At 48.3% G+C, this 23,451-nt stretch overlaps 2 protein-coding genes across 4 annotated transcripts in view; one reads left to right on the top strand and one right to left on the bottom strand.

Moving 5' to 3' along the window:
* The window catches only part of slc22a16 (solute carrier family 22 member 16), a 29,871-nt gene extending 28,241 nt beyond the window's left edge, over positions 1-1,630 (bottom strand). Inside the window, exons 1-2 of one of the 2 annotated variants that reach the window (XM_023837229.2) lie at positions 1,331-1,630; positions 436-912 (exon numbers count right to left, since the gene is read on the bottom strand). In XM_023837229.2, the coding sequence (XP_023692997.1) occupies positions 436-912; positions 1,331-1,377 (524 nt within the window). In that variant the 5' untranslated portion in view covers positions 1,378-1,630. The remainder of the gene's footprint in view (positions 1-435; positions 913-1,330) is intronic. The other variant, XM_072702593.1, reaches the window with a different exon arrangement.
* A 5,491-nt stretch (positions 1,631-7,121) lies between these two features.
* Positions 7,122-23,451, top strand: part of mettl24 (methyltransferase like 24) — a 31,157-nt gene continuing 14,827 nt past the window's right edge. The window contains exons 1-4 of one of the 2 annotated variants that reach the window (XM_072702688.1): positions 7,122-7,157; positions 9,077-9,292; positions 20,058-20,156; positions 22,423-22,562. In XM_072702688.1, the coding sequence (XP_072558789.1) occupies positions 7,149-7,157; positions 9,077-9,292; positions 20,058-20,156; positions 22,423-22,562 (464 nt within the window). In that variant the 5' untranslated portion in view covers positions 7,122-7,148. Of the gene's footprint in view, positions 7,158-8,814; positions 9,293-20,057; positions 20,157-22,422; positions 22,563-23,451 lie in introns of those variants that run through there. The other variant, XM_023836928.2, reaches the window with a different exon arrangement.

Raw genomic sequence — 23,451 nt, 5'->3', positions numbered from 1 at the left:
ATTTTTGCCTCACACCTTCACGGTTGTGGGTTCGAATCCCTCATCTATGACGGTGCACCCAAGCTTTCTGCCCTGTGGGATAGGATCCAGACCAGGGATGTGCTAAGGATCTGGGGTGCCTGTGTGTCTGCCGCTTTAGCCCGAACGATTTAACGAGGTGTACACCCCCCTCCAGTCGAGAACCTTTACCTTCGAGAAGAAGGATGGATATTTTTCACTACAATAATCTCCCCCTGTAATAAATAATCAATACATCTTATATCTTAAGCAACTGCATAATGACACAAACAATAAAGCGCATTATTATTATTGTTATTGTTGTTGTTGTTGTTAATGTAGATAAATATAGTGGCTGCATTAATTAACTGTCGTTTAACTGTCGAAACCATGCACTCGCCACTCTGCAGGGATTCGGGTCCGGCTGTCTAGCCTGACCTGTCGGCTATGTCCCCGAAGACGACCGCGCCGATCAGCACCCCCAGCATGAAAGTGGGCTGGCAGAACTTGGCCAGCCACTCCTTCTCGCACACCAGGTCCCAGTCCGTCACGATGCTCTGCTGGATCTCGCTCAGGTCATAGCTGAACCTCCCGGCGCACGACTGCATGCTCTTGTTGCCGGCAAAGTGATAGGTGAAATCGGTGGGGTTGATCCTCAGCGCCCTCCTGCACTGGCTCAGCTCCCACTGCTCCCCGGCGGCTGTCCGCACCACGACGGGGCCGGAGCCCGGAGCGAAGTGGCGCCAGATGTCCGCAAGGGCTCCGGCGCTGTGGTTCTCGAACAGCACCCCGGTGACATTGTCCGGGGCGCCGCAGAGGAACTTCGGCGTAACCACCAGAAACACCGAGGCCAGGTAGTGGATCCCGCAGGCGACAGCCTGGAAGACAGCGGCGAAGTACAGGCACGCCTGGAACCTGGAGGCACAAAGCGGAGTTTTCATATATGGAGAGCATTTTCATAATAGCGAACGGTGATCTGTGGGCATTATATCATTAACATCACAGTTTTACATTTGTGCTAAATCAGTCGTATATATCATTTTCATTGAAAAATATCTAAGTTCACAACCTACGAAACTTCATGTATATTATTTTATAGATGGAACTAAGTCAGATATATTTAGCCCGTTCTAGTATGAAACGGACAAAACTGCATAAAAGAAAAGTATTAAATCGGATAAGTAGGCTAACTGAAATATATACATTTTAATTAAATGTAAATTTAGTCTAGGACAACTCAGGAACAATGCAACGGTAATCTGCGCTAAAAATCAGTTGCATGCCGTTCTTGAAGCAAAAAAAAAAGTAACGAGTGTAACGTTAATGTAGGTACCGTTTGAAGTGTCCGAGTTCATCGAAAATCCTCTCCACATATTTCATGGTTTCGGGCGCCGGAGAAGCCCTCGCCGGCGTCCCCCGATAGCGGCACTGAGCTCAGCAGCGGACCGCCGGCAGACTTTTCTAACTTAGTTATCAGTAGCGCACGCCGGGTAGGAGGAGCAGCGAGGCGTGCAGGAAATTTCCACTGTCCCACTTCACACGCAAATAAGAGTTACACTTATCACGCCTTACACCTTTACGTGCGCTTCAAAAGCCTTTAAGTCGAAACCCTTGGACAGCTACTGTTTTTGTCCTGTACGAAATTTGTCTACGTAAAGGCATGTCTTCTTAAGGGATGTCTTACTTAAAGGTAGAGAACCTAATTCACTATGTCCATTCACCACAACGGGGAAAAGCAGGGAACTTAAATTTTCTTCATGGAAACATCTTTAGCTTCACTTATCTTACACATATGCACATGCAAATTGAAATAAACCACCGGAACATCATTTTGTTTCCCCCAAAAGTCGTATCCACCATTTCGCTGCTCTTACAAGTCTCGTCTCTTTCACCCAAGGTAAACAAGTGTAAACAAAAGTTGCTAAAACAGCAGGCAACAGATGGACAAATACTTCAGATTCATTCTGCTAATACAGTCCTGCAAATAGTTATTCTGTACTGACTTCCTCTAAGGGAGATAGGTGTCATCCCATAGCTGCAATGCCTCCTCAAGTTCTCAGAAGGCTGTGAGGGCTAAACTTTCCATGGGCAGAAATAACATGACGCATGCCAGTTTACCAGATGACTCGAAGGCATCTCATTCAGATAGCCGGGATGGTCAATGGACAGTATGTCAAAGAGTCTCCTGGTCCAGATGTCCAGAAAGGTTGTTTAGAACCTGTCAGCCACTCTTTCGGGTGGTCAGGGGTAATCTTCTCTGTGTGCTCAAGGTCAAAGAAAACATGCTACAGTTTACACACGCACAATGTCCCGGTTAAGGGTCCAGCTCACAAATCCATTTTCTGAATTCCTGAGTTTGTCTTTATGGATTATCAGCATGCATACATAGTGGTTAAGCTGCTTTAAATCAGTTTGTGGCCTGCAAGAATAATGAATGACAACATTATACTGCCATCTTACTGTAGGTATCTCGACATGCTGCTGTACCACAGGTGATTGTAGACACTTTTTATGGAGTTTCAGCCACCAATTTTTTTCTCACTCCTCCTGAAAAATTATTCAAATCCATTTTTATCACAGGGGACACGGAGGTTGGGGGCACACCATATTTCTACAGATTGAAAGTGGCAACCCTACTGGCATGGAATGGAACAAGTCACTCCTTGGCGAGTCACAGCCAACTCTCGAGTCAAAACATTGCGGGTCCGAGCCAAGTCTCGAGTCAAAACATTGCAAGTCCGAGCCAAGTCTCGAGTCAAAACAGAGAGTCTGAGCCAAGTCATGAGTCAAAACATTGCAGGTCTGAGTCAAGTCTCAAGTCGTGTGCCCTCGAGTCCAAGTCTTTCCATCATTTTTGCTGTCGAGTCACAAGTCATCAAATTTGTGATGAGTCCAAGTCGAGTTGCAAGTCAGTGACTCCAGTGCCCACCTCTGCCTACCAGGGACTGAATCGTACTAGATGTCAAATCCTAGAATCATCTCAGTACTGTACTAAAGGCTATATCTTGTAAAAACTTAATCTTTTGAAAAGTGGTTTTCATGTGGGTGGGTTAACTGCTAGATCACTATTGACAAGTTCAGACAGCCAATGATGATGAGTTATGGAGCAGCAAACACTCTGAACGTTCACCGTTCAGGTGAGATTAACCTGAAACTTCGACACCGCCAGAATCCTGATCTAGTGTAGATGTGGAACACCATCAAGTGAGGTTGTGTGTGGCTCCGTGGGTCAGGACCATTTGCCTGTGATCGGATGGTTGCTGGTTTAAATCCCATAGTTGTCAGTGAATATCAGTTTTGGGCATTTGAGCAAAGCCATTAACCCCAGTTGGTTCAGGAACTGGTTTATTCTGCATTCTCAATGTATCACTTTGGATAATAGCATATATTAAGTAAATATACGTAAGTGCCAGTAGATGGCGTTGTAGTAGTAATAGTTTGATATATTTTGTCACTCGAGATCACAGCTCAGCAGGAGAGTATGACTATCACGTGAGACACAATTCTCTGCACGTTTGGACAATGAGCTCACAGTGACGCGTCTATCCATACATCCATCAGTTCAACCATCTTCTAAACAGCTTATCCTGGTCAGGTCACGGACGTGGCTGTCCCATGCAGCAAAGGCCACCAGTCTGGTATTAACCCTGGACCAAATTCCAGTTCCCACATTAAGTCAGTTTAAATTAATACGGTAATCCGTAAAATGTTTGTGTCCAATCCAGGCAGCTTCCCGGTGAGCATGAAAGACATAACGCAGGTCAGCACGTTGTAGTAGACGTCGGGAATTATATTATATCACTCTCCCTTTGCTTATGTATAATATAATGTTAGTACAGGCAGTCTCCGGGTTAAGAACATCCGACTTACGGACAACTCATAGGCCTACATACGATGGACTGACATAAAGCCTATTACATTAAATTACATTATCGGGTTAAATACTACGGTTCGTAATAACGAACTCTACTTTGAGACGCTCGTGAAAACATTGCTCAGCTTCAGCGGTTCGTCGGTTCGAGGTGAAGTACAGTACCATATATAATTTGAGTTATTATTACTGTATAATTATTATGGGCTGCATTATTATTTTCCCGATTTACCTACAACTTCGACTTAAAGACAGTTAGGTAACGGATCTCATTCGAAACCTGGAGACAGCCTGTAATATGTTTATTTTTAAGCCTAATACTTACAGATTGCCCTTAAATTTCAATTAAACACTGATGATGATATTCACCATATATTTACACTTTTATGTTATTTTCGTAAGAGAGACCGTTCCAATAATTAATTCAGTGATTTTGAAAGAACATGCACAGACTCGACGCTGCCATATTGAAATGAAAAATGTCGCTGTTGCGTGTATGAAGGCGTGTATGAAGGTATGATGAGGCGTCGGGCCAATGGGGGAATGTCTTCTGGACCACGCCCATTTAGCATGTGGTTCATGTGAAGACAGCAACAGTCTGTGCGACAGCTGCACCCTCATCGCTTAAGCCAGGGGTGTCAAACGCCAGTCCTGGTGGGCCGGAGCCCTGTGCAGCTTAGGTCTTTCCCTGTTCCACCACAAATGATTTAGCTTATGAGCTGTGTTGTAATTAGCACAAGGAGTTGAATCAGGTGTGTTAAACGAAGGTAAACCAAAAACTGTGCAGGGCTCTGGCCCTCCAGGACTGGAGTTTGACACCCCTGGCTCAAGCCAACAACGGGGGGGGGGGGGGGGGGGCGTGCTCTTTCCATGTATAGGCAATTAGACTACGTCGTCGCTGTGCCTTTTCAGTGAAACAACGGTGATGTTTAAGATATATAATGAGCTTGTAAGTGCAGGCAAATGGAAGCTACAGTTTCTGTCAGACTTATTTACTCTGGGGAAGGTTAAAGGCGGAGTGGCACCATGCCAGTATTGGATATCGCAAATGATTTAGTGCCAGCTCACTAATTAAAATGTTAGCTTCACTGAAAGTGCTAAATATATCGACCTTTAAGCACGTACAATGATGCATCGCTGGCAATCCCACCCACGTGTTGTTGTATTAGCATCTTTCGGATGCTTCGGGCATTTAGGGCAGTGCTTCCCAACCCAGTCCTCAGGGAACCTCGGACTGTCCATGTTTTTGCTTCCTCTCAGCTCCCAGTGCACCTGTACCAGGGATTCGGTGTTCCTGATTGGCTGGGAGCTGGCAGGGAGCAAAAACGTGGACTGTCTGGGGTTCCCTGAAGACTGGGTTGGGAAACACTGATTTCGGGTAAGTGGGGACTCAGAAATGTCAAATTGAAATGGACTAACATTCCGTGTTAGCCCCTTGGGGTGCCTGTGCTGGGCTCCAGACCCCCCACCCGACCCCTCCCCCGTGACACTGACCAGGATAAGCGGTTGGTAGATTTTTGGTTTAGTGGTTAAATGAAGCTGTGATTTCTATTTCAACAAATTCAGCTCACTGTATATATATATATATAAAATATATATATATATATATATATATATATATATTTAAAAAAAAAAAAAACAGCACATTCGTATGTTGTAAATATGCACTCTTGGTGGTTTAATACATTACGTTACACGGTAAATGCACCACTATACAGCTTGCTGTCTGAATGCATAGCCCCACTACAGGCCTGTCGCATTGCAGTTCATGGATTCTTTCCAGCGTATTCGGTTTGAAGGTTATGAGGTGAACAAACCCGTAACCAGTAAGGTTGTAATAAGGTTTGAAGTATGTTTTACAGCTGTACTTCAGCAGGCATCTTGGTGTGACAGGTAACCTGTAGCCTAGTTGAGTGGGTCCCTTTTTTGTGGCATGGTGATGCAGATTCGTAGTAGAACAGAGGTCATGGTTAATAATCAGCGGGTGGCATAAAGGGGAAGTTCGGGCTATTACAAGGGCCCCTGAGTGACTGGGGGCCTAAAATTGTTGTAACACAATTGAATTTGTGTGGGTTCAGGGGCCTAATATTATATAATTTCATTGGCCACAAAATCTCTAACAGCACCCTAGCAATAATGGAGAGTGTTCATGTGAAAAATGCATAAATATGTATTATTTATTATTAATTGTTAATTCGTTTGGACGATCTTTGGCACACAGTATTTCTTGGTGACTGGATAGATCAGTGCAATGAATTTCTAGGAAATGCCCTGAAACTTTTTTAATGAACAAGGTTGGTTACATCGCATCGCGTCCATTACCCAGAGAGTCGCGTGTTCGCGGGAGTTTGACGCCGTTAGCGAACATGAGTCCTTGAAAATCTGTAGTATTATTTCTGTGTATCGATACGTTTCAGAATGTTACCAAAAGCACATATACATATGTGGCAGCATTTACAATTATCAATGTCTGTATTTCTTTTTTGTTTTTTTTTTGAGACACAAGTGACCGCAGCCTGATTTGTTTGCGAATTACGACAGTAAAAACTTTTCACTTTATAATTTTTGTTGTAAGCACGGGGGGGCTTTAAGGTCAGAGGCCAGGAACTGCGTGTTAACATCCCAGGAGGGGGGGATTCCGGCTTTCAGGACAGGCGTATTGACTTAGCTCTGCAGATCTAAAAATGCTGCCGTAGCGCTGAATTGGCTCATGTTCCGATCTGTCTGTGGTTACGGCTGTGCTATGTTTAGCCAGCCTGGTCTGTGTTTACGGCTGTCCTGTCCCTTCACGCCGAGTGGTTACACTGCTGTTAGATCATTGCACAATAAAAAAAATAATAATAATAATATTTTTTTATAATCGTTATGTGTGCTAAAATAAAATGAGATTGAGTGTCTTGTTGCCTTAACTCATCTTTTAAATTAAGTTAAGATAAGATAGATCTTTATCGTCACTATCACAGAAACAGTGAAAAACAGTTTAGCAGCTCTTTGATTGGCAGCATAACTTAAAGTAATAAATAAGAGAAATAATAACAACATACACAAAGAGACAAACATCCTATTACAATAAGAGTGTCTGAGTAGTTGTCATAAATTTGATAAAAATGCATGAAATTATTCTGGAAGGCGCCAGAAAGCCAGACTTACGTCAACATTTATCAAAAACTTTTCCGTATGTTTGAATATTACATTAATTTTGAATGGGGTAGCCTACCTCATTAAGTATCTACGAATGAGTCGCAATGTTACCCATGAACTCTCTGCCCTGCTGCGTAACATGTGTGCGGTAGGTGGTGCCGTATCGCCACTCGTTGAGTTTAGATTGTCTTTCATTCGCAGGCCTGTGTTTTTCGTTCGAGTAAATCTATTTACTCTACTAATTTGTTGCATGCTTAATATACTGGGGAAATATCAAAGAGATCGTCGTCTAAATATATTTCCTGTGTCATATCAGACGGATGGAGCTGTGCTGCCCGATAGTAGGTGGATATAATGGCAGACAGAGAGTAAGTGGATACTTCGGTGTTACTGCGGCTGGAAATACATCAAGATCCAGAACCCAGTCATATAGGTTGCGAAAGGTCCATTATCCCATCGGTGCCAATGTAGCTCACCCTGGACGGTTATTAAGCTTAAATGCGATGTGAAGTACATGATATTTATTAAACTGATGGACATAGTGACAGCCGAGAACCGCGAGTGTCGGATACAGACGCACAGCGGTCACCATTAGGGCTGCAACCTGTTCCGTATAATACTAGACGCAGCAGTTTTCCAGGTACGGGACGATCCCGTATTATATGGGACGGATGGCAGCCGTAGGGATCACGCGGACTGTCAGGAGGTGGGGGGGGGGTCGTCAGGACACGGGGAATGCGCAGCATTTGCGCCCTTCATATTTCCACAAAGCGTAGTCCAAGGAAAAGGAACCGACTGCACCATTGTTTTTCCATTTGCAAATTCACGCAAGACGACCTTTCTCTTCTGCGCCTGCTTGCAATTTTTAAAAGGTACACCTGGGGGCAGTGTTGTACCTCCTATTCGGAGTTTCCTTTCCGACTGCTGCTGACTTCCACGCGAAATGATTTTTTTTTGTTGTTTATTAGGGCGAAGCCAGCTCATCCGTGTATCGGTGTAATTTATTTACTTAATTTTGCTTGCTTGCAAACAAGCATTAGTCAAACAAGAGACTTGCTTTGATGCTACACATAATCACATTGAATAATTATTTTAATCGGCCTGGGTTGGTGGAGGGGGTTATGATTATAAACAAGCAAAATTTTGTCAACTATTCTTATGACAAAACGCTGCGTACTTATGTTTCCCGTGGTCTTTATTTATCCTGTTCAATTCAAATATAATGTGACATGACTGGAAAACTCCATTCAATATAATTAGCTCTTGGTAGCTATTTCTTTAATAATGTGATAATGGTTGACCTGGCTTATTTTCATGATTCATCTGTACAGATTTGTGGCCAAAGCATTTTCTAGAGGTAAAATACCTCATAGTTTTCGTATAATTTGCTGGCCACTTGTAGAAAAAATGCGATCAAATACAACATATTCCCCGAGATTTAGCAGAGGTTTTGCAGCACTGGTGATGTACGTGTTATAATCCTCTGTGCCCCCCTCCCATTCTGATCTTTGCCACGTCTCTTAGCCCCCCCCCCCCCTTTTTTTTTTACTCCCTGCCTGTTCTGTCCTTTATTCGCTCCTCCGCTTCTTGCCCGCTCCGCCTTTCAGTCCCAGGTCGATCTGCTTCTTCTCGACAAAGCTGCGTGTCTGACTGCCAGGCCTCCAGTTCCCCTGGGGGGGGGGCGGGGGGGGGGGGGGAGTAATCATGGGTGGGTTTTAAGTTACAATGAAACCCAAGTGTCGGGATGGGGAGAGGGTGGGATCGGGGCTGTGTTTGGGGGAGGTGCTGGAGGGGGGAGGATCGGAGGAGAGGAGCGAAAAGGAGTTCCTGGAGCGAGCGGTGGCACATTGGCCTGGTCGCTCATCCTGGATCGGCAGTAATGCTGAGCTGCCAGCAGGGGGCCCCTGCTGGGGAGAGCTCCTCAGCCGGACCTTGGCACGAGGCGACCGGACACTGAGGGTGTCCTCTGTCGGTGGCATGGCCAGCGAGAGGCGGCACAGGGGCCTGGTGCTGAGGGGCTGCCTGCTGCTGGCCACTGTCTGCCTCATCGTCCACATCTACCTGCAGCTCGGCAGGCGGGCACGGCCGTCTCGAATTCCCCCAAGTGGGCGAGCTGATCCGAATGGCTCACCAGCCCGGGCACCGTCTAGGGCAAAACCCACCAGCAGGAGGACCCCGTCGCCGTGGAGACCGACCGTCCATCCAGCCTCGGGGAAGGGCAAAGGGACCGGGAGTACCGCTGCGGCCTCCAGCTACTGCCCGCTGGCAGTGCCCCGCAGGAAGGTGAGTGCCGACCAGGGCAGGTGGCCCGCAAACAGGCCGAACGCCAAGGGGGGCTCCTGGCCTGGGGAGTCAACAGGAGCTAGTGCCGAAGACATCACAGATAAACAGCAGGGGATGAAGTAGTGAAGGAAGCAGGGTTCGAGCAAAGGGGGGCGTGTCTAAACAGCAGATGGGTGCCCGCTGGTTCACGTGGCAACACGCTGCTTAGATTAAGCCTGAGTTGGTTGCATGCACTTCCAGCTGTAAGAAGGGATGGAGCTGCTTTTGATTAAACCTTCCTCGTCTCAGTGTTGTTTTATTCTGCTGGGCTCAGCTGATCCATTCAGTGTTTTTTTTGGTTATTGTTTAATCACGCGAAGTTATAAGTAGCCCCTGGTAGTGGTCGCAGTGAGCATGGCTGATGTACCTGCAGATGGGGCACGGCGGCTGGTCTCCACGCGCACCGTCTGGCTGGCACACTCCGAGTTTTCCAGTCTTGACTGGAGTCCTCAACACTGTGCCCTTTTAAACTCTGAATAGTGATGGAAAATTAACCTTGAAGGAATGCAATGCCTTTGGCTGAGAGCTTCAGTGCCGGGGGGGGGGGGTGGAAGATGGAAGTCAGTCCTGTATTCCTTATCTGTCCTCTGTGGCCTTATCTGTCTGTGCAGGAGCTCTGTGGCCAGCGGGTGGCGCAGCGGTTAAGAAATTTCACCAAAGGTCCAAGGCAGGTTCCTATTTTAATGCCGCTTCAAAATTCAAGAGGGGCTGTTGTCATACGCACAGTAAACAGCCAGTCCCACCATGCAATGATATCCTTCTGGCCCCTGGAAAACACAAACACAAAACACTGATCAGATCAGAATTACAAATTAAATTACAGTAAATGCAATTATAGCAATAAATACATAGACAAGATGCAATGACATATATTATCGTGGTGCATGATGTGAATTTTTCTAGCTGTAAGAGTGACTGCTGTACCCTTGCGTTGAATCCATCAGCAGTCTGTGTGCTTATTTACACTCAGTGATCATCTGGGAACACCTGCTTGTCATTGCAAACCGCATGTTCCCCCCCAAAGAGCGAATCGCATGGCTGCAACTGAGTATATAAACCACACAAGCAGGGTCAGGAGGCTGGCTTACCGTTTGGCTGAGCGTTGCGATGGCTGAAATGCGTCGTTTTGGATGCGGTTTGATTGTTAGTGCCAGATTTGTTGCTTCCAGAGACGGCAGCTTCTTCTCGGAGCATGAGGAGAATGCAGTAACGAACAAAAAAAAGCATTCATCCAGTAACAGGTCTTCTGAAAACACCTAGTTATAATGAGGAGGTCAGAGGAGGATGGTCTGACTCGATAAAGCTAACAGGAAGGACACAAGTGCAAAAATATCAGCTCAGTACAACAATGTTGTGCACAATGGCTTCTCTACATGAACTCTTTTATCTTTGAAATGGCTCTGGAGGTAAAAGTGGGTTTTTCTCGCTAGGCGTACCTAATGAAGTGGCCAATCTAGTGTTTTCAGGCATTGAAGACGACTGGCTCTGAAATTTCTGCGTTGTTTTGCCAAGATGTTTCACGCTATTGTTATTGCAGGTCTTTTAAAAAAAATCAGCTATAAAATCATATGTAACCTAAAAAATGTAAACTCTTATTACTGAATTATGAAGGCAACCAATAAGGGATGATTGGCACAATCACTCCACCAACAGGGGGCATTTTCCCATTCTTTCAGGGAGTGGCTGGTCCTGAGAGTGACCTTTGACCGCTGTGAAAGAGCAGGAAGATGTAAACAGATGTACACACAGCAGAATAAATATTTATCCCGAATCAAAACAGTGACTTTGTGTGTATTTAAGGTTGTGGTTGACATGCCTTTATGACGCATCTGCTGCGGTTGGTTTGATACATACTGGTTGAGTGACTCAGTAAACTGGGATTCATGCTGAGTTCTTGGTTTTACCGACCTGGCAGTTAACGCTAGCTGCTCGTGGTGTGTGATTAGACTCTCTCCGCTGGAAGGCAGGGACAGGCTGCAGCTCGTGCCCAACCAGGTGGCCGTCCTGTCGTTGGAGATCAAACATCATTTATTTATTTTGAAAGCTGGTATGAGGTCGCAGTCTTCAGGTTGAAAAGGAGCCAGAACAGAGAATAAGGTTCTGTAAACAATACATCCTTTGTCAGGCTGCCCTGTGCACTTGATGACTCATCAGTTGGGTCCACATATCAGCTTCTGGTTCCACCTGTTAGTGTTCTGGGACAGGATGGGTTCTGACAGGATGGACTGACAGCCCTGGCTTTGACATGCCCCCCCCCCCGGCCAATCCCTGGCTCATATCGACCTCTAAGCATGGCTGTTGGGTGCGATAACGTTGTGCAGGAAAGCAAGGTGGTACCCACTGCCAAAATGTGTCATGTGACCTCAGGGATGGGGAATGCAAGGGGGGCGGGGAGGGGGGGGTGGCTCTGCTCTGAATCAGTGGTCCTAGAAAATTACCTGATTGGCTGAGAAGTTTTATTTGGTTAGCTGCGCCCATCAGCCCAACTCCTTGCACATTTGGCATGCAAAATCCCACACGTGTCCGCATTCACGCCAGCGTCTCGCGGCTGTGCTCCGAGCGCCTGCCTCGGATGTTCAGCCATCATTAGACCCACGCAGACAAAAGGACAAAAGAACCTTCTGTTTGCTCCTTATGGGGGAAAACAAAAAGTAAAGTTAGTAAGTTAAGTTAGTTTGTCAAAAGTCAGCCAATGTCATTTCATTGTCATGATAACATTTGGTTTTTTGGAGCCGTGAAAAGGAAGTTTCTTTGCCCTTTCACACTTTTGCTTATATCTGCATTCATTTGCAGATGCGTCGTGCAGCTGGTTGTTTTACCAATTTAGCATCCATTAAGTCTGCTAAGCACTTTTTTTTTTGAGGTACTCCTAAATGTGTTTGTTTTCATGCTCACTTCTGCTGCTGGACACCTGGAGGGTGTTAGGGGGTGAGCGGGTATGTTTTTCTGGGACTGGAGAGGGCTCCGATGGGCAAAATCCCCCCCCGGGCGATCATCAGTGATCCAGCTGAAGCGTGGTACAGGCCTCTCTGTCGCTATCATTTGAGAAACGGCGTTTTCAGTGCCATGTATAAATGTCACCTCGACCCGCCCCTTCCCAGAAATACTTCATAAATGGTTCTCTTGTGAGCTGCTGTGGGATTTGCCTCCCCACCCCCCAGGTCTGTGGGAGGCAGAATCACCTCGCAGAGATCCGCTGTCGGTCTTGACCCGTGCCTCGTCATGGTGACAGTCGAGCCCGCCCTGCCAGTGAGATGCTCTGTCTGTCTCCTTCCTTAACTTTAGAAGCCCCGGATGCATGGGGGGGGGGGGGGGGGGGGTGCTTCTGGGACCTCTGGCTGTCACCGCTGCTGTCGTCCCATGATGAGATATCGACTGCAATCGGCCTTGTGAGACTGGGCAAGTTTCCTGACTGATGGAGTGTGGCCTTTAGCACATTATCCGGGGGGGGTTTACTTCATCAAAAGGGCAGGATTGGAGGGGGCATGTGGCTTTGGGGTGGGCTGTCAGATGTGGGGATGTAGTTTATGGTCTCCGGGGTTTGACCTCTGCGTTGAGCTGCATCATGCGATTCCGGTCAGCCATCTTGGTGCCTGTTGGTGGCCGCTGTGTATGGGGTGAATCACCGGTCCCCCGTTTCCATGAAGCTCATTACTGTGAGGGCCCTGCTCTTCATCGTTTCAGACTCCAGCTTGTGTGAAATATCAGCACTGGGCACCATACCCCCCCTCCCCTCACACCCACACCCATTGACATAGAAGGGAGCCTCAAAGCTCTTGCCTTTCACGCCTTGGGGGGGGGGGGGGGGCGGTTTCTCACCACAGGAACCAACCCTGTCCTCAGCCCTGTGCTGTGTTGATATTAACCTTCCATTTTATCGCCAAACCTCTTTGGAGTCACGAAAACCTGGCCCTTCATTCCAAGGAAAACTGTACTGTCACTCTTACTCATTACTTCCTTCCGGCCGGTCTGCCTACTTGCCTAATTAATTTGCCGAGAAACATTTTTGTTTGTCAGCAGTGATATTTTCCTGCAGCTGGGCCTCATCAACCGGTTGTCAAAGAACAGACCCCCCCCCCCTGAAAAATGGAAATATCTGAATATGTTGAGAATCCCCCCAGACCGCAGCACGGGAGTTTAAATACATAACTGGCCTCATGGTCAGGAACTCCTGGCATGTTTCTGCTGAAGGTGAAAACCCCGTGCGTGTTTCCCAGCGTGGGATGTCATGTGGAACCTATGGAATGTGAAATGAGAGCAGGGAAGGTGCTTTCTTTCTGTCAGGGGGGTGATTTGACTTGTGAAGGGTGGTTTCTATGGCAACCAGCATGCTGTGAGTTGAAAGATTTGGGTTAATGATATACGGTGTGGCTCCTCTGCCGTCCGCCGTGGGCCGTGAAGCGTGGACATGGTGCCATCGGCCTGTCATGGCAGCAGGGGGCGTCATTGAGTGAGAATAGCTAAAACCGCAGCCATACTGCCTGCAGTTCCGGCCAGGTAATCCATCTGACTGTGCTGTAAAAATGGCGCCTTCCTTCAGGTGAGACATAAAACTGAGGTCCTGAGTAGGGGTGGTACCCTGATGTCCTGGTTAAAATTGCCCACTGTGGCCCTATCAGATCTGGCCTTCTAATCATCCCCTTCATCACCTTAGCTTAGGTGAGCGTACTGGCACAGAATGGCTGCCGTTGCATCATCCTGGTGGGAGCTACACAGTGGTGGTGGTTGAAGTGGCTCTCTGTTGGTTCTGTAAAGCACTTTGGGTGTCTTGAGAAGCGCTATATAAATGTAACATTCATTCATTCATAACCCTGATGTCATTTCCGGTGTGATGATCAGGGTGTGGCTTTGCCTGTGTCGGCCTTGCAGATCACCCAATGGGGTGCCACGCCAGCCTTGCAGATCACCCAATGGGGTGCCACGCCATTCTCATGTGACCAAGAACTTCCTCAAACGCTACGACCCTCCACCATCAGAGGACACTGGTCCTGGGATGGGTTTCTGTAACACTGATCCCGAGAGAGAGCCTCCATGACCTTTTGAGACTCTGTCTGGAAGGCGGTAGTACGTTTATCTGTGAACATCCTTTTCTCCAGTTAATTGTTGGCTTTTTACTTAACAGTTCACTCTAATTAATTGCCTGACATTTTTCTCCCTGTAGGCTTCATATAAAATAATGGGGTTAACCTTATGATTATGACACTTCTAAATGTAATAAATTAACCCCCAAATCTAATGGAGCTATTTAAGTATAATTCTGTAAAACGCAATGTTAGCTTACGGCTACACGGGACCGGTATGTTAGCATAGGATTCATATTTTATTTATATACAGGATAAAAATCAAACCAGATTTTATCAAGTATTATTAGTCCATCTTTTAAGTGCTTTTCTTGGTTAGGGTTATGGGGGGGCACAGGGCCGGGGGGGTACAGCGTAAACAGGACGCCAGTCTGTTATCGGACACATGCTCTCTCAATCATGCAGTACAGGGGATTTAAGAGGCACCAATCAGCCTAAATGCATGTCTTTGGAGGGCAGGAGGAAACGCACTACACTGGGAGCTCACATACATAGTACAACTGGGATTCGAACCCCCCAGCGCTGAAGGTGTGTGATACCAGCACCGAAGCACAACACCCTCTTGTGAAAGTGTTACCAAATGGTAAAAGTTCTCAGGTGGGTTAGGATTAGGGTTAGGATTAGGGTTAGGATTTACAGCAGGCTTGGTTTGCACCAGAAGACTTCCACCAGTGTAGTTATACAATGTTTAATGGTAATGGATCAAAAACTTTCCAGTAATATCCATCTGGTGAGAGCTCTTGCATATGAACCTTAATTAGGAGCATGAAGAATTGCTCCTTGTGTTGGTAAGCTAATAACCATCATTCGTGTGGCATTACTTGAAATATTGTTTGTTTGTTTGTCTTGGGGCTGGGAGCTTATGATTTATTTAATGCAGTAGATGGATGTTTCTACCAGTCTGGTCTGAAGTCCAGTAGCTCATCTTGATTTTTGCTTCTTGTTGGTTCTTTGTTGCCGTTTTGAAATGCTCCTAAACTCCGCAATCGTCTCTCACTTCTGTCTCTAAGCCTCTGTCCCATGGTGGAATGTCCTAATGTCCTGACTTTCATGAGGATGTTCTGGTGTAACGTCCCAAGTCAGTGACCTCCACCGTGCATTGAACCCCCCAACTGGAGAGTCACGTGGTCAGACAGGTGACTGAGAGAGAGACGATGAAGCAGCTCACCCCCACACGACCTGCGTTTGTTTCCAGGTTGGGGAGAACGTCGTTTCATGTGGGGAGGGGCCTAGCCAGGCGGGCCCGGGGCCAGAGGGGAACCACCTGTGCAAACAGGGGGAATTCCAGTGCAGTGCAGTAGTCCAGCTGGCAAATCAGGCTGGAGCCCAGATGTCACTGCTCAAGCTCTGTGCCCATTGGCCGAGGGCAGGTATTGCTGAGTAGATCACACAGCGAGGCCAGATGGTCCCCTGAACAGCAGACTCTGTTACTATGGCGCTCTCTCTGTCTCTCGCCAGTCCTCTTTCATCTCAGCATCACCAGGGCTTTTTCATGGTACCCAGCAGATTGTTCACAAGTGCTTTATTGAAATATTTTCAGCATTTCCCATAGTGACCAATTGCCCCGCCCCTTCCTTTAACATGTTGGCAGGAAGTAGGCTCTGTCAAATTTATTTTGACTGGTTTGATGAATGATGTTCCTGATTCTTTGGCTAACAGTCCTGTTTTTTGGGGCCATTTGTGCCAATGTGCTGACTGACACTGTCAAACTGTACTGCTAACTGTGTTGCTGTCTGTTTCCTGGGAACCCAGCTCTGTCTGAGTCTGTGGATGATAGCTATATGACTTCCTGTCAAAGATATGAAAGCACTGATTGTGCTGAGTGCCTTTGAGGAAGAAGGGAATTCCATTTGGGCTGAAGTGTGCTGCTGATTGGCTGTGTGGGAGTGTGCCCGGATCATTGGGGCTGCAGCTGATTGGCTGTGTGGGAGTGTGCCCGGATCCTTGGGGCTGCAGCTGATTGGTTGTGTGGGAGTGTGCCCGGATCCTTGGGGCTGCAGCTGATTGGCTGTGTGGGAGTGTGCCCGGATCCTTGGGGCTGCAGCTGATTGGCTGTGTGGGAGTGTGCCCAGATCCTTGGGGCTGCGGCCGATTGGCTGAAACAGGTTAGTGACATAAACATTTACGGGGGCTTCTCCCTCCCCCTGGTGCGGAGCCCTCTGCCTCCTCACTCATCTGTTACGAGTGGTGCGGAGATGCAGAACCTGTTGACTCATCACTTTGAGCACCGCCGCTCAGATACCCAGGACACTTTCACCCCACTGGGCTCAGGCTGCAGCTAATGGTGGCTGGCTGTGGCTGGCTGTGGCAGGCTGTGGCTAGCTGTGGCTAGCTGTGGCAGGCTGTGGCTGGCTGTGGCAGGCTGTGGCTGGCTGTGGCAGGCTGTGGCAGGCTGTGGCTGGCTGTGGCTGGCTGTGGAAGGCTGTGGCTGGCTGTGGCAGGCTGTGGCTGGCTGTGGAAGGCTGTGGCTGGCTGTGGCAGGCTGTGGCTGGCTGTGGAAGGCTGTGGAAGGCTGTGGCTGGCTGTGGCAGGCTGTGGCTGGCTGTGGAAGGCTGTGGCTGGCTGTGGCTGGCTGTGGCAGGCTGTGGCTGGCTGTGGAAGGCTGTGGCTGGCTGTGGCTGGCTGTGGCAGGCCTGGTCTCCGCTGCTTGGCTGGTGGGTGTGTTTATACAGAGTGCAAAATGTGTCTCTTTGGGTTTTTTTTTTTTTCTGCTCAAGCAGAACTTTGTGTTAGTTCCCCAGAATGGGGCCAAAGGACAATCACAGTGACAGTCCAAGGTCAAAGAAAGATGGGCATCATATGGAGCGACGGGGTCCTTTTTGGTACCAAGGGAGACATGACGGGCTGTCTCCTTCCATCCTGCAGGGAATCCAAAGGCCGTTTCTCTCTCTCTCTCATTCTCTCACATCGTCATTCTCTGTATTTTATTTGACATTGACTGATATCCCACAATGCCGTAGTGTCACTGACTAATCCCCACCCTCGGCATTGCCTGAGCCTGGCCGTTACCCTGTTTTTTTCTGCCCTGTTTAACATCCCCACTCTGGTGCCTGTTCAGATTGCGTAACAAAGGGTGCTAAGCGACCCAAAGCCACCATCCATGACCCCGTTTGATTCATGTCCATAGTTCTGTCTGTCCTCAGACCCCCCTCATCGTATTCTGTGTCAGGCCATGATACATGGTGAGATCCAGCCAATACTGGATCCATACACCGCAGTCAGAGTGTTCAGTAACTGTAAAATGTATATATATGCATTGGTTATAGTTTGTGACTTTAGCGCCGCAGGTAACGGGGCAGCCAGGATATGAGCCTTCAGTCTTGGCTCCTGGCGAGTGCCGCCCCACTCTTCCCACCAGTAACTTCCTTCAGTTCCAGCAAAGCATCCAGCTGGAGGAAAAAGTAATTTTCTCTGGCCGGCAACATCAGTCAAGCAACAAATTGCTAGTAGGTTGCTGTGTGCACCAGGGTCGCTGTCTGTGTCTGCAGTAGGGACCCTCCTGGATGCCCTGTGCCGGAAATCTTACCTGACACTTGCCTTTTCCGCAGCTCTTCCCAGTCGTGCTCCGGAGCTTCCGTTGCAAGGTCCTAGTACCGTGATTTTAGATTCTGCTCAAGTCCGGACCTCTGAATTAAGGATCAGATCTTTTCCTGCGGTGGAAAAAAGGGTTTAAGCGACAGGGAGGTGCGGCAGCAGCATGAAACATGAATCTCTGCCATCCACAGGGACCTGGTTGGTGGATCGTCAGGAGCGATGCTCCACTAGGCCCTGGGGGACACTGCTGAACTTATTTTATCGCGCTCAGACTGCTATGCAGATTAATGGGGGGAGGGAAGATGGACAACAGGTGGCGCTGTTGAGAGAGTCACGCTACTCACTCCGCCATAGACCTTGGGAGTTGGAACCCTGCACTCGCTCTGTGGGAACTGACTGTGAAGTGGTGGCAGTTACTGGGATTATTACTCGTGAAAATCTGGTGTAGCTATGAGCCACTGGCTGATCTTTGTCATGAGGCACAATTGATATGCTGGAGTGCTATTAAAATATCATCGACTAATGTCTTTGGTGACGTCCTTTTGGTAGGAGTTGGGTGGCCTGAATGCACTACTGCAGAATTCTGACTTCGCCTTCAGGGTTGGGGCCATTCTGGAATGCATTCATCAATTCCAGTCCAAATCAGGAAATGGAACTGGATTTGGACTGGAATTGACGAATGCATTCCAGAATGGCCCCAACCCCTGCTCGCCTTGACATCTGGGTTGATTTCTACAAAACAAACATGAGGTATCACATGAATACACATTGATTATCTGAATGGAGATGAGTCACGTGGCTCCTTCAGTCTGCGTGCGAGCCGTGGCTCCTTCAGTCTGCGTGCGAGCTCACCACAATGGTGCCCCCTGGAGTTCAGGTCAGGATGGAGACTTTGGTCAACTGCTATTATTCTGAACTAAGTTGAATTCTTTCAGAGGTTTCAATAGGTATGAAAAGGTTTGCAATCACTTACCAGTAATATTTCAAGGTATTGAAACTGCAAGTAGACAAGCTGTTGTCCAAAAACAGATTCGAAACCATTTAGAATTTTTCTACAAAGTTCTGGTCAGATGGCATTTAAAAAAGCATCAATTATATCGTATGCAGAAATAGTGCAAATCCTGAACTTTAAACTCAAAATGGGAAGCAGACCCTCAGCTGCCTACTCAGTGACGTAAAACACTGCGTTCCAGTACTGGCACGGACCAGGATCCTAAGAAAGTGTAAGCCTGTGGCCTTCTGCTAGAAATGAAATCATGCCAATGGCGTAATGTATCCATGTGGTCCAGACCCAGACCAGCTTTGGAGATCCGAGGCCTCGCCAGAATCTCTGTGTGTGTACCACATTACTGCTGTTGAATGCAGACTCCTACGATTTGCCCTGGGGAAGACCTCGTCTTTCTTGCTAAGGATTGTGGGAAATGGGGGGGGAGGCTGTATAGTGTCTGCTGTGGGAGGGGGGCTGCAGCCAAACTCCCTTAAACTCCCCACTGAGAAGGATAGCTCTGTTTGGCTGGATCCGCTGCTTGGTCATTTGTTTTATTGATGTTCTGCTGGAGGCTGTGTTTGGTGATTCTGAACTTCACGAACAGACGCGTTTGAGTGTTTAACCAATATTTAATAGCCGAAGGTGAGCAGCGTCAGCCGCAGCTGCTCCCTGTCCGCGCTGATGCCGCTGATCGATTACTGATCTGTACCGTTTAATTGCCTGCAACACCAGCTGGTTCTGTGTTTAATCTGGAGTGTCAGCGAGGCCTGGAGACAAGCCTCGTCATTTGCATAATTCTATAAAAGGGGAGAACGTGGAAATACTCTCGGGCAGAAGCATTTAGCTGCTGATGTCTCGACCTCCAGCGGAGAGAGAACGCTCGTGTTCATAGAGTCTGCCGACCCTTTATTGCCAGAATTACCGAGTGTTTGTTATGCCCAGAGGGGAGAAAAGAAAACAGATAAAAAAACTGTCAAAAATCTACATTTTATATAAAAACCACGAGAGCTCAGGCTTTGAAGGCGGCCGCACCTTGGCGCTTGTTCAGAGCTGGGGTGGCATGAGGTTCAAGTGGAGGATGAAAGCTGTTTGGTAAGACCTGGATCTTCTGCTCTGCCTGCAGATCCCACGCTGGCATATCGAGCTGCAGCCCTGGGCCTCTCCGCAGCACACATTTCGGGAGGAAGCCCTACGATTCCTCACCTACATAAAGACCCCGCAGGTGAGTCACAGCCACCATGTCCAGCTGTGAGGCGTCCGTGACACTGCCTGCGTCGTTTGTATCTCCTGGAGCGTTTTCCTCAGATACCCACAGTCAGTGTGCGGCCTCCGCAATCCTCAGTGTTGATCTCCCAAACTCACTCCTGGGCCTGGTTCTGCTGAAAATCACTTCTCCACATGTCTGGATGGTGTGTTTTTTTTTTTTTTTTTTTTTTAGGTCTTGTGGTTTTCTGCTTCATTGGGGGAGGATCCAAAGTTTTATTGCCAAAGTAGAGAATGAAATTTAATCGCATGGCAAGCATCAGATGCACCCACTTTCTATACCCGCTTGTCTCATTCAGGGTCGCAGGGGGTCCTGAGCCTATTCCAGAAGCTACTGGTGCGAGGCAGGGAGCAGGCCCAGGATGGGGAACCAACCCATTGCAGACACACTCATACCTATGGAGAATTTGGTACCTTCAACTAGCCTCAGCATGTTTTTAGACTGTGGGGGGAAACTGGAGAAATCCCCCACAATGACACGGGAAGAACATGCGAACTCCACACACATAGAGCCATGGTGGAGGCTTGAACGCTGGTCCCAGAGGTGTGGGGCAACAGTGCAAGCCACTGCACCACTATCCCTCCCCTGCAGGGACTGAATGTTCTCCATTTTCCTCCCCACACTCAAGTCATGCAGTTAGGTTAAATGGTATCTCTGAAATGCCTGCAGTATGTGTCTAAGCCCTGCAATGGGCTGGCATCCCGTCCGTGGTGAACTCCTGCCCTGTGCTGCCTGGGATGGACTCCAGATCCCGCCTGGATCAGGATAAGTGGTTTGAAGTCAGATGGATTTGTTTCATCTCCCTTTCAGTGGCAATCAGAGATGGGGAAGCTGAGGTGTTTGACATGCTTGTATATCCAACAGCCGATGAGGAGTTCTGTCAGATGATTGGCTCTTTCCCCCAGACGTGATCGATCCGCTGTTTGGTAGCAACGGCAAAGTCTCCGTGTATTTGTCTGTTACGCCGCGGTGCCTGAGCGCCAGAGCGGGAGCGAGCCAGGCCGCTCGGAGAGGATCTGGAGATATTGATCCTGTTATTCAGGCTCAGGATCCGGCTTTACGGGAACACATCAGAAGGAGTGCGAACGGAGCCCGAGGATTATGGGACAGAGGCCGGATGCCTGAGAGCGGGAAGGCGGGTCTGTTCTGGGAGCGATGCCGTTCACCCAGCTGTCCCGCATGGTCCTGGTGGAGATGCTGCTGATGTCTGTCTGGTAGGGGTTCCTCTGAGAAATTCATTCCCTGGGGCCCCTGCTTAGTGGAGAGTCAAGAGTGATGCCACGTCTAAGACTGCAGGACCCGGCTTAGTATTTTGCAACAAGTTTGGATCTCCCTAACGGATCCGTCCGTCCAAGCAAATGGCGCCCCCTAGTGAACACCAGTGTATGCCGTCCAAGAAGCCTGCCCAGACGACAAAGCAATATCTTGGTCCGTAAGGTTGGTTAGACAGCTGCGTTGCCTGTGTATCTCGTGTTTCTACCGCAGTGTCTACAGCCGTGTGAGCACCTACCAGATGGCGTCCATCGAACGATGGGCACCGTGCTGAGAGAAAGATGGAGGAAGTGAAATACTCCTTCCTGCCCCAGGCTGCACTGGATGACCGTATTGTGACAAGACAGCTGTTTGTGTCCCCCTACCTTCATCGGTGCCACTGTGTCCATGAAGTGCCATGGACTTCTGCGCCCCCCCCCCCCCCCCCCGCCCCGCAGCTGGCGCATAACATTGCTCGTTAGTCGCGGCCCATCGCCAGGGAAACGCACCACGATCACGCAGCTCTGCGGCCTCATCTGCGGAGCCAGTTTGGGTCCCAGACGGCTGCTGGACTGGTGCCATCGTGCGCTGTGGTGACTGACAACGGGCCTTGGGGTTGACCTTCCCGAAAAATCGGGCTGAAAATGCACAGTGAAAACGCAGGCCGTTGTAAATCACCCCAGCAGGAGTGTCCCATCAACGAGGATCGAGCAACAGCATCTCGCTGAAATACAGAGATTTTCATTAGTATCTGGAATTTTTATAGCTGGTGTTGGCTGGGAGCTCAGGGAGTGGAATCCCCTGGGTCCTAGAACCACCCGCCTCCCTTCTTAGCTGTGCCTATTAACTATAACCACACACCCCCACCCCAGGCTTTTGGCCCAGTAAAAATGACATAACTCAGCCTATAGCTTTTCCACTTTCACTCTCAAATGATCGAGCTCCTAATATATACTCCCCCCTCTATACTCAGGTGTCCTGTGCCCCCCCGATTGGAGGCGGACCAGCCGCAGACCTGGAGCAGCTGGGGGGGCCCTGGCGGGTGTGTCTGGATGCACGTTACAGGCTGGAACAGCGAATCAGGGACAGGCAGTGCCGCGTCTACTCCCTGGGGTGAGAGCCGTCACAGGTCGGGGGGCGGGGGGGGCGGGGGGGGGTGTTCAGTGTCTTCTTAAACCTCAATATATTAAGCTGGAACAAATGTAACTGTGAATGTGAAGAGTTTCTGGGTTCTACACGACAGAAACAAACCACAAAGATTTTAAACCTCCACCTTCAGGCGGCCATTTTGACACTGTGTCACACAGAAGTAAGTGGGCTGCTTTAAATTCAGCTGTTTTCTCTTTTCTTTTTCAAAATTGGATTTAACAACTTCTTTATTTTTTGGGTGCCGTGATAAAGCGTTGTGTGATTGTTCAGTGCCGCTGGACTGTTTTTAAATACCCCGTTGTCCTGACCTATGTACTGTAATACAGTGTAGCCAGAAAATCATTTGTACACTATGAAAAAATGGTCAAAAATGAAAATGAAATTCGGGAAACTCAAGAACAAACTTTAAAAACTCTCTAAAATGTTATAATTTTGTGTGCGCTATATAAAGAAACAAGAAAAACTTTTATGCAAAACATTCTGGAATCGTATTCATCCATCCATTATCGTCACCGCTTAATCCCCACTGGGGTCACAGGGGGCCTGGAACCTATCCCGGGAACAGGCAGGAACCAACATACTGCAGGTGCACACACAGCCACAGAACTACAGTCACCTACCCTGCACACTTTTGGACTGTGGGAGGAAACTGGAGCCCCCGGCAAAAACGAGGAGAGCGTGCAAACTCCACACAGAAAGGACCTGGGACCGAACCCGGGACCGTCTGACTGTGAGGCAGCAGCGCTAACCACTGCACCACCGTGCTGCCAAAATCATGTTCAAATTATGTCATTTATTGCCTTCAAATACTTATTCATACACCTGGCCATTCATGGAGTTGGATGAATAAGTG

The sequence above is a fragment of the Paramormyrops kingsleyae genome, chromosome 19, assembly GCF_048594095.1.
Source record: "Paramormyrops kingsleyae isolate MSU_618 chromosome 19, PKINGS_0.4, whole genome shotgun sequence".
Lineage (NCBI taxonomy): Eukaryota > Metazoa > Chordata > Actinopteri > Osteoglossiformes > Mormyridae > Paramormyrops > Paramormyrops kingsleyae.
The sequence above is the reverse complement of the archived record's forward strand: the minus strand, read 5'-3'. Positions and strand labels throughout refer to the sequence as shown.